This window comes from Melanotaenia boesemani, chromosome 2 (genome assembly GCF_017639745.1).
Source record: "Melanotaenia boesemani isolate fMelBoe1 chromosome 2, fMelBoe1.pri, whole genome shotgun sequence".
NCBI lineage: Eukaryota > Metazoa > Chordata > Actinopteri > Atheriniformes > Melanotaeniidae > Melanotaenia > Melanotaenia boesemani.
In genome coordinates this window covers 28,192,355-28,210,023 of record NC_055683.1, presented here as the reverse complement: position 1 = coordinate 28,210,023, position 17,669 = coordinate 28,192,355, and the positions used below count along the sequence as shown (strand labels likewise).

Genomic DNA, 17,669 nt, shown 5'->3' with positions numbered 1-17,669 from the left:
TCCCATTTTAGTTTTCCGTATAATGTTTAAACTACGTTTAATGTCAATGAGAATGATCTGTTTCATTTGGCAAACAATAACCAGAATTTAGTGCTGGCCAAATAAGTAACTACACCTTTAAGAAATACATCGTTGAAATAGGGGTCGGCCCAAAATATGTGACTGATGCGCATCTGAACCAATAAGGTTAAAGAAACTCATCACAAGGGTGCTTTCCTTTCCAATCAGGTAAGAGTGGGGATGTTGTCACTGCTTCACACTCAAACATGGTTCCACATGCTAAAGTGGTGGTGGTATAACCTCTGAGACTAATTCGTTTATTCGATACAGCATCAAACAGCAAAATGTAAGGACTGCGGTTATGGATAATATCAATAATACTTTATTGCTATTTGTTACGTTGAAGAGCTTCATAGAATATATATATATATATATATTCAGGTTGATGAGAGATGGCTGGTTTATTGGGCCCGTGTGTAATACATTGTGTATATATGTCACTTTTCAGGCAATCTGCTATGGAAATATCGGCTAGGTACTGCCAAAAAGAACTGGAATCATATGGATCATGCGTGTCCTCCAACCCGTCGACATGGCAGCAAAAGTGTCACGATCTAAAGATGAAGGTTTCACAATGTACATCATCTCAGTAAGACAGCTTGTCTCTTCCCTCTATCTGAGCAATGTAATTCAGGGTGGCACATTTTTAACGCAGATTTCTGCTTAACTCCTAAACGCATGAAGTCCAGTGATCCAGAAGATCCGACAGGACTGTTCCAAAGAGTTTGTGAAATTTGAGCAATGCCTAAGAGAAAATCAAGAGAGTCCTACCTCCTGCACAGCACATGTCGCCCACTTTCTGAGCTGTGCAGAAACAGTGAACCTCAGTGGCGTGAGTAAGTCGATATTGACTTATGCATTCTTGCACTGGACATATTAAGTGTCTAATTGTTAAAACTAATTATGAAAGACAATTACTGTGTTAGCAGAATGAATCAAATTCTAGTTCTTAAAAAATAAATAAAGATTCTTTTTTTACTAGTCAACATAAACATTCCCTTCTTTCCCCAGCAACGGATAAGCTACCTCAGTCATCATAGGATTCAACCTGTGAGATCACACGTGTGTTCAGCAGCATGGATGGATTGATTTGAGATGTGTCCAAAACTTTTTCATGTATGTACAGTGACTGTAAGAATACCTGTTCTTTTCACTGTGACTCTTTGTAACAATAAAACTAGCAATATTGCAGCACCATAATTTACAGAAATTGAGTAGAAAAGTATCATTATTTTACTTATCAAAGTCTTTCAAATATAGATACTCTTTGTTGTACATTTTGCTGCTGTTTGCTCTGAAATTTCCTCACTGAAGGGTTTAATAAAGGTGTTTTATATGATCTTATATAGCATTTACATTATACTTTACTGTATGCAAGACCTTTTTTGTACTGATCTGTTCATTGAAGAGAGAGGTTAACTGTTTGTTGTTTTTTGTTGATTATGTCTGCCCTTTCTACCATTGCCTTCTCCAGGCCTGAGTCATCATCAAATATTAAACTGGAATGTGTACTCCCACACAGGCTCTTTTGACTACAATGACTGAGAAATAGGGAGTCTGGGAAGAAAGGGAGAAGGAGGTGACTGTCCACCTCTAATCAGCAGAACTACTGAGAGAAACTGAGGGAGGATGTTTGAGTTATGAACACTGTGACCACTGAGCAGAACAGACTTTTCCTGGTTCAGTTATTAAAGCTTTTTGGGGCATAAATAAGGTGAAACAGAGTCCTTTAATTTGTATGTGTATCAGTAATTAATGCCATATGAGTCAAAGTATCATTTTATTGTATTTGAAAAATAAGACAATAGTCCTTCAAAGATAAAGCCGCAGATTGTATTGAAGATACAGCGACATTACATTCAATACACACCACCTTGCAGTCACTGAACAAAAAAGTTAAAAGAACTCATCTAATACTGCACAAATAAGTTACATTCACAATAATATCACTTTAAAAACATCATGATTCAGTAGAGTCAGAATGTCATAAAAGAATATCACAGGTTTTAGCCAATCACTAGCATCTAAATAAAACAAGTATTACCCTAATCCTATTTCATCTTGCACCACATGAGTCTACTCAGATGCTTTCAGAAACATTTACAGTCCAGCTTAGATTTGGAGGCTAGTTCCTTAGACCTACTTTGTGGTATAATAATATCATGCTAGAGTTTAAATATTTACTGATTATCACAGAAGGTACAAAATATCTACCCACAGTATCTAATATGATTTTTTTTTTCTGAGAAGAAAATTATTACAGAAAGTGATTACAACAATTAATTGTAGCACAGTCATACTAACATTTACATTTGGAGTACATAATGATGTACCTCGTTTCCTAAATTTTGGGCCTTGTAGATCTTTTGGTTGTAATTTGCTGCACTGTTTGTTACTGATTACATTATAAAACAAAAAGGGAAAGCTAAAGCAATTATCATTTATACAACCCTGTTTCCACATAAGGCTCTTAAAATGACCCTGTGCTGTCGTCTATATACTAAATGCTTAAAAAAAACATTTTTGGTCCACATTATAGCTGTCATGCATTATCAAAAACTAATGATGTATTTTGAAATAAGTGTACATGGAGAGATTCCTCTGCTTTGCAAACTTTCTTGAAGTCAAAGATACGGTTAAACTGTCATCCTATCCACCACAATATCCTGAGCTGAGACTCAGGGTACATAAACACACACACTATCCTGAGAGCAAAATGGTCCACATACAGTATTGTTTATACTGCAATCATTCATACCCAATAAGTAAAACAAGTCCTGGCAAAACAGAGGAAGTTATGTATTATACTAATATAATTTAGACCTTCACCTGCACAGAAAAACTTGCCAAGCCTCCTAAATTGATTGACGAATTCTCTTTCCCTATCACTTATTTGTAATTCAAGATATACATATTGATAGGTATATGTGTCATCATTTTTTTCTTCAGATGGAAAGTGCCATGAAACATATCAACTGAATATGACATAAATACAACAGAAGAAGTTGAGGTCCATCATTTTGGACATTTACTTCCAGCATGTGATTCTTATGACAGAACAATGTGAGAATATTGTGCTAAATATGACTATGTCTGACTTACAATGATGTTAGCTTGTGATAATAGCTCAGAAGTGATTGGGTCTAGCCTGTTTAACGGAGGACGGTCCCACAGGTGTGGTGATGGACAGATTCCATTAGCTGCATCTCTGAGGTGAAAGGTGGAACAGGAGGGAAAAGTGTGACCGTTTATAAAGGTCAGGAGGTGAAGTAGGAGTTTTGCATGGAGTAGAGACGGTCAATAGGGTTTCCCACTCGTCCTGTCAGGAGACCTTCCCCTGTTGCTAAGAGACAATCACCAAGGTGACCAAGGCTTCCATCACTGTCCAAATCGTGGAAGACTGTCTCTGAATCTGCAATTTAAATTTAAAAAATGTGTTTAGGTATCACCAAGGACATAAAATGGAAACGAACATTACATTGTAATGGTGGGTTAATCATTTTAAAAAAGTTTTTATTTCTAAGAGAGACAACTTCATTCAAACTGGTAGTTCAACCTGCTGCCTTACCATAGGAATGGAGTTGCTCACTGTTCAGCTGAGGTGGGGTAAGCCCGTGTCGAAATGGCTCTCCACCATAGATGTTGGGGTCCAGAGCAAGTAACTGTTGACGTGGCAGTGATGGATATCCCAGCATCCCATCCATGCCATGGGTACTAGATCCATCTGTGAAGGTAAAAACCCATTTTAACCACTAGCTTAAAATAACCTTTTTTTTACTTTTTTTCTCCTTTTGTTTGTTTCTTTCTTACCTTCACTGTCATCATTACTTTGGCGGCCCCCTCTGCTCGATCCTCTTCTCGTCCCTCCTAGTTGCTCTTGTTCTTGCTGCTGCTGCTGCTGTTGCTGCTGTCGGCGAGCAATCTTTTTCATCTATGTCACAAAAATCACACACTTTAGGAATTTTCTCTGTTTGCTCATACACATGAGATAGCTTGTTTTTAAGAAAAAATTAAAGTCTAACCTTGGCTCTCTGGTTTTGAAACCAGACCTGCACAACACGAACTGTCAGTCCAGTCTCAGCAGCCAGCGTCTCCCTCACCTGTTAGTTTTTTTTTTTTTTTTTTAAATACAAACTTGATTTACTGTTTTAGAAACTGAGAGCCAGACACCAAAACAGAGTTTTAAGGTATTTTGTGGGATGTATTTTTACTGATAAGAAGCTGGTCCACCCACCTTCCTGCATGGCTTAGCTGACACTTCAAAGGAGGCCTTAAAAGCTCGCCGCTGTTGCGTGGTCAAGATGGTGCGTGGTCGTTTTGAACGCTTGTGCTCCTTGCCTTCGTCACCACCTTTTCCACCACTTGAGCCTCCTCCACCATCTTCATCCTCACTTTTGACTGAGTAAAAAAAAAAAACAGGCAACATTATCAGATCAGTCACCTGTGGGCTCTGATCTATAGTGAACAACTGAAAAAAATAAACTCTGTTGAGGGTGTTTAGTTCCAAGCTGTTGCAGCTCACTGGAGATTCGGGATCAACTTCACATACTGTAAATAATTAACAGGTTCTGATGTAAAAGCTGCTGAGCACCTCTGAAGACAGTCTTTAGAAATCTTCAGGCTACCTGAATGTCAAGGTTGAATTTGTGAAAATAATTTAAACAGTGAGGTAATTTTACTTTCACACACTTTGCTGCTGCATCCTTTTGAAGATTTTTGCCACTATGATGCAGTTCTGCCAAGCAGAAAGCTCCTGTTTTCCTAAAGTGATTCTAATTGATCTGTAGGAAAGTGACTGAGATTGACAGTTCGGTGAAAAAAGATGGATGTGAAAAAAAAAAAAAAAAAAAACACACGTTAAGCACTTTTGTATCAAATTCACTGTACCTGATTCAGTTGGTGTGGGACTAATAGCAGCCAGCATTTCCCTCTCCTTTTCATAATCCATGCGGCAGAGCAGCTGGCCTTCTTTCAACACAAACTCATCACCTCTCTGCAGCCGGCGTTCACACTCACAGCAGCTGAAGCAGCCCAGGTGGTACACCTGGCCTAGCACTCGCATTATCAGTTCAGAACGCCCAATGACCTGCAGGCAGGCACTACACTTTCTCACAAAGAGCCTGGAAGTATACAGAAACAAAAACATATGAGCTTATATGTTTAGATTTATTTATGTTAACCATAAAACATGTGGAGGATAACTAGTGGCTGTCTAGAAAAACAGAATGAAATGCTAAGGTAATAAAAGGTGGACGTATAAACAAAATACTCTGACACATGTACCCTCAGCTCTAATTATTCTGGAGATTAGCATAGTCTCTTAATTAAAGGCTGCATAAACATTACCCAATTCACAGTGCAACAAGGTGAACATCTGTTAAGATGAGTTACAGTCATCCCCATTTCTTGTTTTCTTTTCTCTCTTATGACAGTAGATGGCAGTAGTTAGCCTACGATACGAGAGCTGTCTGTTGTATAGCCTTGATATATCCCTAAATATTGAGAACTATAAAACTCCTGCCTATTCGTATACCACCCTCAACCTTAAAGCACTTGTTGAACTCTATGAATAAGGCTTAAAACAGTCTTTTAAGGTCCATTGCTTCTCCCTATTAATATTTTCTTCCTTTTGTCCCACTATTTCTCATACTGTGTGATGTTATAACCCTTCAATTTCTCTACTGCCTCACAATCGCTTCACATCCCTTTTTCTATTCAAAGGGCCTAAGTCTCTGCCTTTAAATTCCTCTTAAATCCTTGCTCTGTTCTTGCACTTGGTTTCCTCCCCCTCCCTTAGGTTTTTTTTTTTTTTTCTTACTGCCAGCATTCCCAGTTTTCCCTCATGCCCTCCCAGCCTGCCTCCCCAGTTCACTGAAACTAATAAAGACAGGATTAATTAGATTGTTGTTTAAACAGTGAGATGGCCAGACAGACGCTGTAAACTCATAACCAGGGATTGGGGATAGCATGGGGTTAATCTCTATCCTCTCACTTATGCACACAAAACACACACACACACATTGGTACTCACACACACATACATGCACATGCACAAAGATCCACAAACATTTGCGCATTAGCCCGTTGAGCATTACCTAGTTTGATACAGGCTTTAACTTATATACATCATACCATTATTAATGATCACATTGGATGTGTAAAACACCTGCAGTCAGAAAATTCTTTTGATTCACTGGATCATAGATTATTCAACTCAAAAAGAGTTACTAGACGGTCAGGGCATAAGTATAGAATAGATAACGGCACATAGATACAGACATAGCACCACAACAACATAAAAACCTTGACAAAAAAAAAAGGAAAAAAGGGAGGGAGAATGAAAGGGGAGGTTTCAGAGGGGAGGAGGGGATGAAGGCCGAAGTGTTGACGCTCCCTGACTGAGTGATAGGAAGGTGTTGCTGCCCAAATCTGGAGTGTAAAGGAGCCAGGTCTGCACATTAGAGCTCCTAATCTGTGATTCTGTCCCAAACGCAGCTGCTACAGCTAATCTTTCTCAATCCATCTGCCAAACGCTCTCCAAATTCCCCAAATGACAGTGTCGCTAACTTAATATCAGAAAGTAAGCATTAGTACTTCTATAAGCAACACTACACAGATCTATTGCAACAGGGTATTGTGTTTAACTAAATGTTTCTCAACCTCCTTTCTTACAGAGGCATTATAATAAAAAGATGTCTACACTGTAAAGGAGCCAACATGTCTGTCATAATATGTGTGTACAACAAAAGAGAACAATCAACCACCCTGGTCTGAGCCGCTTTACTCTCCATCTGAATACACCCTTCAGCTTCCTAAACACCTCCTTTCACTGCGAAAATTACTCAACAGAACAGAATCGTCAGGGCTGCTTGACATAAGACTGATAATGTTGGTGGTTAAGTCCCACACTCCCTAATCGGGGTGTACACAGCACGGTAGGAATTTACTCGACATGGCAAATGAAGGCAACTTGGGGCAACTGCCACAGAGGGGGGTCTGTAAGTAGATCAGTCTAATCCCTCTAATAGAAGTATCATTCACACATGGTCCTGACCAGCGTGCAGCTTCCAAAAAGTCACTATGAACATGATGGATAGAGGACAACTATGCATTTAAGATGGCCTAAATTTAGCTTAAAAAAAAAATAGTTAAATAATCCATTAATGGCCATTGCCTAAATCCTGATTATTTTATTTTAATTTATTTAATTTATGATTATTTGCTTGTTTAAAACATTTAGCAGTTTGCTGTAAAACTCTTTATGTAGAGATTCAAAGCAATGATGACAATACAAATATTTTATTCACGAGTTCTTGTTTTTGTTTGTATATGTCAGAATTTTTCATTTTACCATTAAAGAAAGTGATAATAAAACTTAGTTGAGGTACATTAATAACCACCTCTGCATTAGAAAATAATACATTTACATTTAGTTTCTTTTAATTAGATTTTTCCTGGTATATTATGACACAACTACAAAGCGCAGATCAACTTTGAGATTACGTGATGTACAAAAGCCAATGGAGGCTGGCAGCAAACAGTTTCATAATCAGTGCTATGGATTTTGGAGAGGTTAGAGGGTATGACTAAATACAAACCCATTGATTAAGAGATCACATTTAGAGAGGGAGAGAGAGGTGCTGCATTGTATTGTTTTGGTATAATCGTGTATTTCCTTTTTGCATTATTGTAGAGCCCAAGCATACAAATACAGAATCTCTGCCATCTCTCTAAGCTGTGTCATGTGGCATTGTTTTGCCTATGAGCCCTGACAAGTTTGACATTGTCTGAACTAGAATACAATCATTCCATAAATATGTATGCATCTCAGAGCAGTTACAATGTTGTGCATCCCTTTCTGGTCAAAATGAATATTTATACTGGTACAGGTTCACTTAGGTTAACTCTGAGTTATAGAGTTTGTTCGATTTGATAAGGTTTGGGTCTGTTGCAAATGAGCCCAGAAGAACCTAGTTACCTTGAAACTGTGGCTCATCCAACATTCACCCCTGTCATTCAGTCTGACACCTGGACAGTTGTTTCTGAATATATTTCTTACTCTCAGCATGTGAGACATTGGTGTATTGATGTCCTATTTTTGATTTCAACAGACTTTTGGCCGCAACAAATGTCATACAAATGGTGCTCCCTAAAAATTAAGGTACAATCAGGGTTTTGGGAGACAGATGCAAAAATAAAAAAATAAATAAATAAAGCAAATGACATGCATCAATCTTACTTTAAAGTTGTATTCTTTTTAGTATTTCTTAGAAACGTATGAGTGTTTGTGAGTGTGTGTGTGTAAATGTGTGTGCACACTTTTGGCGGATATTGCTCTGTGAAGCAAAATGGCTCAGAGCCAGGGTTCAGTAATCACATCATCTCCTTTTATTAAATCTCCCTGCACTGCTTCTGTGTTATTAAAATCTCCCAGCATTCCCCACGATACTTGCTACCCTGCCACCACTCACTCACACAGAAATACATGCACGCATGCACAAGCACGTACACATACACACACCTACACACACATTGCGTGTCTCTCTCTGTGTGTGTGTGTGTGTGTGTGTGTGTGTGTGTGTGTGTGTGTGTGTCTATATAGTACAACCATGCAAGCACACACACTCTAATATATGTATATATATATATATATATATATATATATGTGTGTGTGTGTGTGTGTGTGTGTGTGTGTCTATATAGTACAACCATGCAAGCACACACACTCTAATATATATAAGCTCAAGCACTCATACACACAAATATGTACATGCACAGTTAGTGGAAACATAGTTACCCAGATAAGGTGCCTGGGTACAAACATCAATGAAGCAGACAACGCTGTCATGTGTGTACCACGTTAACCCATGACACTGAGAGTCTTCTAGCTTAATGAGTTTGCACAACTTTCTTTAAGTTGCTGTCTGCTGTCTGTGAAACAGAATTCCTTCATTTTTGAATGGATTCTGAAAGGACACCATCTCACAGTTATACAGTCACATGTTTGAACTCTTTTTGTAAGTTTTTTAAGACTAGTAATAATAACTGGTAATAGCTCTACAGGACAGCAACTGATGCTTGAAAGATTCATGTCTTTCCTGTGTAAACTGGCAACCAAAAAAACCTGCATGATGTCTAAGGTCTGCATGATACACGTCTCTGGTTGGGTGTGTGTGTGTGTGTGAACTACACCTGATGGTACCAAGAATGAATGCTATGTGTCAGGATATAGATGTGTGTTCATGAGTGTGAGTGAGTGGGTGTGTGTTAGTTTAGATAAAACAGTTAATCCCCAGGCCACCAGAACGCAATATCCTGTCTGCCCGTTTCTCATTTCCTGTCTGACTCTGGCGGAGCGGGAAGCAGCGGGGAGGGGGTGGAGGAGGGACAGCAGGGCCCGTTGCCTCAGAAACAGGAGATACAGTCAGTTGGTTTGAGAAAAGTCTACGCTGATCTCCCTATCTCCCTCTCTCTCTCTCTCTCTCCGGTGCGACCCCCTATTCTCACTCTTTTTTTCTTCCTCTCTCTTTCTGCTTTTATTATCTCAGATTTAATAAAGCCGAGGCGAGCAGCTTGTTCTGCCATGAAACATTTATTAGCTGTCTGTTATAAAATTGTTGTGGGGGAGGAAATATGATGGGGTCTCATCACACATTATGCAAAATCAGTGGCAATTTCAACTCCCCCAACACACACACATAGATATACCCAGATAAAAATCAGCCCCTCTGTTTGGCTGTTCCCCCCCTAAATCTCTAAGACACATCGTCTTTACCTTCTTTATCCCATTTTAAACCCACTCTCCATAACTAAAAACTCTCCCTTATGTTCCTCCACTCATATAATCTAGTCTTATGTTTTTCAACAGCATACCTTCAAAAACAAAGAAAACTCCACCGCCCCCACTTTCTTTCAACTGAGGCATCTCAAATCATTGTCTCTTTAGTTGCCGTTGTAGTTAAGTATGCCTCTTGAGTATATGCTTGAATGTTTAAATATGTGCATGTAATATTGTTTTTAAAATACTTTGACGGTGATTTATATAAATACGGCAATCCTGACCTGTCAAAAGCACCCATGACTGAACTATAAGCACACTGAACTAATAGAAAAAAAAAACTTTTTACATTAATTTGTGCATTTTTGTTGCCATTGTCCACAATTTTTTCTTACAAATACATTTTTGAAATGATTTTCGTGGTCAAGGATTACAAGGCATGAAGAACAACTGGGTTTTTGTAATTGCACTGACGTGTTTTGAAACGTAGTTTTATTAACAGTAATTCATTAAAAAGCATGTGATTAATGGACAAGAGTTAAGGTGCAAGCTAATAGGAATAAGGCTTTGTGATTCATGTGATATATCATTGCATAATTCTCTGTAATAGCATTTCCCAGCAGCATGGTGTCAGATCTGTCATCTCGGGACAGCCAGAGAGCTCGACAATTAGCACTGCACCCAATCAGCCTTCCCACCACCTCCTCCCATTCTCCTTTCTGAGACACAAAGAGCCACTGACTAGCATGCGGGTGGTTGGGCGATTAAGAGAAAACAAGGAATAAATGGGGAGATAAACTGTGTGGTGTCATCACTGCTATCAATCTCAACAAGAAGGAAATGAGGTTTCGTATAGAGAAATATTATTACAAAACAGACAGTGACGAATGAGGTAAAGGATAGAGAGACAGGGAGAGAAATGGTTTGTGGGGTAAAGATATAGAAGGGAGAAGTGGTAGAAAATAGATTTTCTATCCTCAAACTCAGACATTCACACATTGCACACTGAGATGATACTCCTTTTAGACCATAAGTGTATGACTTGCACACTGTGTAACTCAAAAGGCTTATTCTGCAACTGGTAGTGTCTCCCCTTTTCTTTCTTCAGTGAGAGGGTTTGTAAACTTAGTTGTTGTCTGGGTGCCCTCCACCCCACAGCATGAGGTATAAAATGCAAGGTTTAGTGAATATCAACCCCAGTGACCCGTTTTTTAGCTGCCTTTATAGGCCTACAAGAGAGTTTTAGGTTCCACACAGCCAGACTATATCCTCTTGTCTCTTTAGGCTCAGTTTAATTAAGCAGGGAACACTGGTCCTAGATTTATCAGTTTAGCATGAAACCATAACAGTGAGCCAGAAAAAATGCCGGGTACTGAGGGTGCACAGTCTTGAATGAATATTTAACAGCTGAGCTGATGAGGTGTTACAATTATTATAGTTTGATTATAATAATACTGAAACATATCCATTGTAGTTAAAAACAAAATTAATTATAGTTGAAAATGATTGTTTTTGATGGTTTTGTCAAATAAATAAATAAATAAATAAAATCCTTAAACTCTCCTATTCTCATTTAGACATAGCATAAATCGTTGGTCATTAATATGCCTATTTTGTGGCTGTGATGCATTAAGTGTGCCCATTTTTTCAGTAAATTTGCATTGCATCTGTGCAGAATCCTTAAGGCAATTTGTATGTGGGAAAGTCTGAGAACACCTCATGCTGAGCATCTGGTACATGACAGGATAAAGTTCCAAAGAAATTCTTTGGGGTTTGACGATAAAAAATAAATCCACAGTAAAAATCCACAAGATTCACTTGAGTTTATTTAGCTTTAATCCCTTCATTTCCATAACAGATTTAAGCCAACTAAACTTGCAACTAGCAATACTGAAAAGGCATGTCTTCATTAATTTTTCATTGTTTTTACTTTTTTTTTTTTTCATGAGTAGCAATAAGGCGATTACTTATTATCTGAAGCTTCAGGGAATAAGCTTGATTGCAGCCCACAACCTCTACATTGTGTTATAACAGTCGGACTTGTTGAAGAAATTAATGCTTCAAAAATATTAAACATGAAAATGCTAAATTAACTTTTGCCTCACAGGCAGTTTAGTCCAGATGAATCGAGAAGAGTTGGAGGGTATTTCAAAATTAGATTGGTTTTTCCCATTTGAATTGGTTTCTACATTTGTTTAATTGTTCACCCAAACCAAATACCTTATTTTTAATATAAACCAAATCCACCCAGTCCTACTCTCCTCCAAACAATTTATGAATTTAATTCTATTACAAAAAGAAATTAAGCATATAGAAACAGATGATCAGGATAAAAAGCCTTTAGCTTATGATGTGAGGGAGTAAAGGAGGAGAGGGCTGAATGTCTTTGTGCAGGGTGATGTAATCAAAGCAAATTCTTTTTTAAAGAGAGATTTGGACAAGGCAGAAATACTGATTTAAAAAATCTCTGTAGGCGCAAAATATCTCTGTGCTGAAAAACCTGCAAGATGCTAGCATGAGTGTATTTCCTGCGTACATACTCCAGTTATTTCACTTACTGTAACTCCTAACAGCATAGCCCATGAGTGTGTTCAGACATCAGGTAAGTGGTTTGCCTTTGCTTTTTTTGTAGCAGATGAAGCTATAATGAAAGTGTACGTCAATTAAAAGGCTGAAAGAAAAATGATTATGTGCTTATGATCCTATGAATTCTCCTAAAATTCTTATGCTTTTATAAATTCTTGGACTAGCTTATCTGGTTAAGTGCACACACCTGCATTAGACTAGGGAGTGTGAAGTATAAGGCGCTGATGGACATACTGCAAGGAAAACAAGGAGACATTGTTGCTGATCCACTGAAGGTCACAAGCATTGCTGTGTGCCAAGTCTGGCACCAACTCACACAACAAAGCAGCAAGGCATATGCAATATATGGAAGACTAGATCAACACTACAGCGAATGAGGTGCTGACTGTTGTATTTGTAATTACAGTCATTATGCATGGAAAGCAAATGTGCTTTTTCATTCCATCACTGAAAATGAAGTCAGTGTTTCATTTGTCGAATGGCTTTTGCCTTCACTTTTCCCACTCATTTTTGGAAATGAACGTCACACAATGGGGCTTTTATCTTCTTTCTCACTCTCTCTCCTCCAGATGTCAGGTACAGTGGAAGAGTCTGTGCTGCTGGATGCCGTCTGACACTTCTCAAAACAATGATAACAAGCTGCAGGCTTGTCTTTTAGCTGTCCGTCCCAGGACTCCATACACACTGACTGCAGCATTTACCAAATCACCAAAAGAAAAACATGTTTCAACCACAAAAATGTACAACTGAATCTTAAAACAAACAGAATATTCTAATTTTACCAAGCAAATATTAATTGTGTATCATTGTTTATACTGGTGTATATTGTGTTTGTGTGTCCATACATTACAAAACTAAAATACAGGGAAAAGCTGTGTCTAAGATTTATTGCAAATTCAGATTTTGAACATCAACACAATGTTAATTACCCTATAAATCCACAAACGAGAATCTGAGCTTTGAACTTCCAAATAATTACCTACACTGACAGTCTTAACCAACAAATAGACAAGAATCAGCCATAAAACTGCCATTGCAAAGGAAATATACACCAATCAGTCATAACATTTTGACTGCCAGCCTAATTTGTGTAGGTTCTCCTCATTCTGCCAAAAACAGCTCTGAACAGGGCGTGGACATCTGAGGTGTACTGCAGCGTCTGCTATACCCGGATTGTAGTAATAGACCATTTAGGCCCTGCGGGGTGTGGTCTTTGTGGATTAGATTTTTTTCCATCAGATCCAATCAGATTGGTATCTAAGGAGCTTGGCTACAGGCTCACCATGTAAAACTCTTTGTCATATGAACCTTTCCTCAGCTTTTTCTACCAGGCCAGTACTCTCTTGTTCTCTTGTGGGGATGGACTGCTACTGGAGGGATGTGCTGTTGCCATGTGGGGAGTGTTGGTCTGCAAAATTGTTAGGGTGGCAAATATTAAAGTAACCTCAATGCAAGTTCCAAGATGGAGCAAGATGAGTGTTACTTTAACTGTCAGGGTATTAATATTGTGACTAATCAGTGTAATCGATGTCAGTTGGAAGAGGCGCCAAAAGCGAGTGTATTGTCAAATTTCACTTTCAGTTGTGATTTGTGTTACATGGAATATTATGTTTGGAAAAGCATAAAATATTTATCAATGTATCTTGATACATTGATAAATATATTTGTATTTAGCTTTTGATCAGTTCTTTTGACCAGGGTATAATGCCAACAAGGTCATTCTAGTTTTGGCATTATACTAATGGTTTAATCTACACACAAGCACACAAGCACTAATGGATGGAGAAGGATGAGTTCGCCAGTGAGTTAAAAAACAAACAAACAAGCAAACAAACAAACCCCATAACAAGCACTGTTTCTAGGTAAAAAATTATTTTAAACAATATATCTATAACTCTCCAGACAAGTTTTGGTTTTGTTCTTACTTTTCATAGTCGTGCTTGCAGTACAACAGGCGGTCTCTGCAGTAACAGGTCCCAGTGAGCGCGCTCAAACACACGGCACACTTGACGCATGTCTCGTGCCAGCTACGCTCGTTCACGCGCAGCAGGAAGCGATCGGCGATGGGAGATTCGCAGCCGGCACAGACCTCTCCCCCTCCTCTGTAATCTGGACCTGGTGAGAGCAGATCAGTCCGTGGATATAGAGGCAGGGAGAAAGCCGAAGCCACCTGTGGTCACTATAGCCAAGTCAGTTTCTCCATCGTAGGATTCCTGAAACTTCCATGCACCGTGTTTACCAGTGAAGCAGTGCACCAACTATTGCTTATGTTTCTCTAATTTATTGAAAGAATAATCCTGTCATCTGGCACAGAACAATGACCTGATGTCCCATTAAGTATAAAGGATACATTAGAAGTCACCAAGTTTATGGCTGTACTAGGCTTATATTTTGACACAACAGTCTCATTTTAAATTATAAAACAATAATTAAAATTAATTTCTATCACCAAAGTAACCCTTTGTCCTGCTTGTAACCTTAAAAAGATATCAGTTTACTTAAAAAGTGTTGGATTTTTTTTCTTTTTTTCCCATTTGTTTCTATTATTATTATTATTGTTATTATTATTATTATATATTTGGCTTTAAAATATATTTTTAAACCCTCTTCTGACTTCAAAGTATGGACTGATTAAAGTAATAGTGTAGTACAATTGCTGGTAGGCTGTTTAAAAGTTTTATCTTTAGGAGTTTTTTTTTTCCAAGTGCTGCATTTAAATATTAGCATCATGTCTTTGCTGTGGTAGTTGTAGATAAGCAATATTCTTTTTTTTCCCATAATTTTAAAAGTCATTCGTTCTTTATCAAAACGTAGCGATGTACGGCCAAATGATATTATAGAAATTATTCCTTCACTACTGAATTGCGTAAGTTAGTTTGGCGCAGAATGAGATTATGGTCATTGTCAATTTAATCTTTTTGTCTTTATAATTTAAAAAAAATCTGCATCAAACACAAACCTTCATATTTATGTTGATAAAATATGTAGACTAGTTATTAGGAACTTATATATTTTCTTTGCATGCAGCAAAATCGTCAGCTAACACTTACCAAAAGGCGTGGAGGATGGAGGCTGCTGCAGACAGGACTGCTGGTTCTCCTCTGTTTTCATCCCTTCTCTCCTTCCCTCTGTGTGATCGCTTCAGAGACAAAATGCATTTTTTAACCTTAGATGTAAGCAAAACCAAAGCAGTTCACTGATGTAAACATAAACAAATACACGAAAGAAAATAGGCCACAGATGGCAGGTTGTGAAAATCAACCAGCTGGATTTTTCTGTTTCAGTGCGACATTTTATAACCACGATGGAGACTAAAAGTTAGATAGAAAAACACACGTTAGATTTGGTTCAAGTTGTTAAATATAGCATCAATGACAAGTTTAAAAAATAAATAAATCATTTGACAAAGAAAAAAGATTACACGTTGATATCAAAGATAAACCTATAGCGTAATATTTTGTTAAGAGCTCTATATGACATTTATATATTTTCAGATTGGACTATCATAAGATTAGGAAATATAGCTGTGAGGCTTTTTTAATGCCTACATACATAAACATAGACACACACACAAACATATATATATATATATATATATATATATGGAGAGAAAGAGAGAAGATAGAGAGAGAAAATAACGCGATGAAATTACTAACATCTTTTATAGCTAAACTGTTTCGTTAAAGAAAAACAGATTACAGGATTGTAAAGCATTAAAAAATGTTGGCAGCAACTAAAAAAAAAACAAAAAAAAACAAATAAAAACTTAGAAAATTAAACAACTGAATTAAAATAATGACCACAAATTTGTGTTATTGTTCTGCAGGCACACTCAGATGGCCTATCTAGTTTCTTGATTCATCTGGCAATATCTGTGCACACTTAAAATTATATATATATATATATATATATATATATATATATATATATATATATATATATATATATATACTATTTCAGTCTTTTATTTTAATGTTATTGCAATAAATGTTGCCTAATGAATTTTCCTTCATTTACTGTAGGCGCCAGCACAATGATCATGAAAAAGGCCACTGGTAATATAATCAAAGTAAACAAATTAAACGAATTATGTAAATACAGCTGATCTGATTTTCCATTACCCCTAAGTGGGTTAAATAAATGAACATATTTCTGTCATGAACCAATAATCTGTTTACTAACAACCTGACGTCATGATAATATATTTTTTTAAAGGACAGATAAGAGGCTACTTGTATCAATAAGTAGTAACTAAATTGTCAGGGCGCATATGTTTTTGACATTTACATTGCCTGTATGTTAAAAATGTATATTCTAATCAAAACGAATAAAAAATAAATCTAATTTTAAATGTAGTTTCAGGTTTACTGTAAATTCCGGAAGACAGACAGGTAATTTCCAACAGCTAAGTTAACGTGCATTACGTACGTTTTGGTTTAACAGTTGCAGTAACACGCAGAAAAACTATTAATTACTATTAATGACACTTACTCATAATAAGCAGTATGCACTCCGTAAAATAGATCATGTTTGATATTGAATTAAAATATATTTTAAAAAGAAATAAGTAGTTTCTTTTCAACATTACCTTTACATATATAAAAGACATGTTGGCCACATTTGTTATAAGAAAGAAAGGTCATTTTGATTTACTAGTTTTACCCGACGCCATCCATAAAACCACCAAATGACGGTTAAACAGCTGCTGGGGCTGGAAATAACAAACACCAATCCTAACAACACGTTCATTAGCATATCAACCGGCTGCGTTCACCGTCTACCTGTTCCTTAGTTGCGGAGTCCTACCTTGAGGTGAAACACACTCCTCCTGAAATCTCGGTTGGCAACATTAAAAGCTGGTGAAACTTTCAGCTTGTATTAACGAACACATTAAAGATTGTCCACCTGCACCTTATAGTACGGCGTGCATGATGCTTATGGTAAAAATCCAAATACCATGATGACCAAAAGTACGGTCTATTGTCTTCTCTTTTCTCCGGCAGTGTGCGCTCTGACTTGTTTTGTGCGTAGAAAGGGGCAGAGGGAGGAGATGGACAGACAAGGAAAGAGGGAGGGAGAAGGTGCTGAAGATGCTGAGGGAAGATGAGTGATATTGCAGCCTATTGATAACTCAGATGGGGAGGATCTCTTGCATTTGTGTTCAAGGTTAGACGGTGATTTAGGAGCGCAGCTGAAAGGTGAAATGACTTGCACTGCTTTGCCTTCACACAAGAAAGGATTCCAT

General features: G+C 37.5%; 2 protein-coding genes across 8 annotated transcripts; one reads left to right on the top strand and one right to left on the bottom strand.

Moving 5' to 3' along the window:
* Positions 1–215: 215 nt before the first annotated feature.
* LOC121653163 (coiled-coil-helix-coiled-coil-helix domain-containing protein 5) lies at positions 216–1,723 on the top strand. 6 transcript variants are annotated; one of them, XM_042006464.1, is made up of 5 exons: positions 216–346; positions 509–649; positions 745–892; positions 1,072–1,176; positions 1,583–1,723. In XM_042006464.1, coding segments are annotated over exons 1-4 (369 nt in total). In that variant the 5' UTR covers positions 216–344; the 3' UTR covers positions 1,150–1,176; positions 1,583–1,723. The 6 variants fall into 6 exon arrangements, 4 of the variants coding, with proteins under 4 accessions (XP_041862398.1, XP_041862391.1, XP_041862382.1 ...); XM_042006457.1 differs by lacking the exon at positions 1,583–1,723 and adding an exon at positions 1,535–1,577; XR_006012751.1 differs by having other exon boundaries at positions 230–346; positions 745–896; positions 1,583–1,721.
* Positions 1,580–17,471, bottom strand: lmx1al (LIM homeobox transcription factor 1, alpha-like). Of its 2 annotated transcripts, none has more exons than XM_042005781.1 (9): positions 17,231–17,471; positions 15,475–15,563; positions 14,350–14,539; positions 4,948–5,180; positions 4,295–4,458; positions 4,083–4,160; positions 3,871–3,991; positions 3,629–3,784; positions 1,580–3,472 (listed from the first exon to the last, which is right to left on the bottom strand). In XM_042005781.1, exons 1-9 carry the CDS (start codon positions 17,272–17,274, stop codon positions 3,318–3,320), a joined length of 1,230 nt encoding a protein of 409 aa, XP_041861715.1. In that variant the 5' UTR covers positions 17,275–17,471; the 3' UTR covers positions 1,580–3,317. The 2 variants fall into 2 exon arrangements, with proteins under 2 accessions (XP_041861715.1, XP_041861724.1); XM_042005790.1 differs by having other exon boundaries at positions 17,206–17,277.
* Between the last annotated feature and the right edge of the window lie 198 nt (positions 17,472–17,669).

What these genes read in the sequence shown, in the direction of transcription:
- LOC121653163 (XM_042006464.1), top strand. An exon ending in TCACAATGTACATCATCTCA is followed by an intron (nt 650 to 744) that starts GTAAGACAGCTT and finishes AAACGCATGAAG; the next exon opens with TCCAGTGATCCAGAAGATCC. An exon ending in AAACAGTGAACCTCAGTGGC is followed by an intron (nt 893 to 1,071) that starts GTGAGTAAGTCG and finishes TTCTTTCCCCAG; the next exon opens with CAACGGATAAGCTACCTCAG.
- lmx1al (XM_042005781.1), bottom strand. Translation starts at nt 17,274, where the DNA reads ATGTTGCCAACCGAGATTTCAGGAGGAGTGTGTTTCACCTCAAG. An exon ending in TGCAAGCACGACTATGAAAA is followed by an intron (nt 5,181 to 14,349) that starts GTAAGAACAAAA and finishes GTATACTTCCAG; the next exon opens with GCTCTTTGTGAGAAAGTGTA. An exon ending in CAGCTAAGCCATGCAGGAAG is followed by an intron (nt 4,161 to 4,294) that starts GTGGGTGGACCA and finishes AAAAACTAACAG; the next exon opens with GTGAGGGAGACGCTGGCTGC.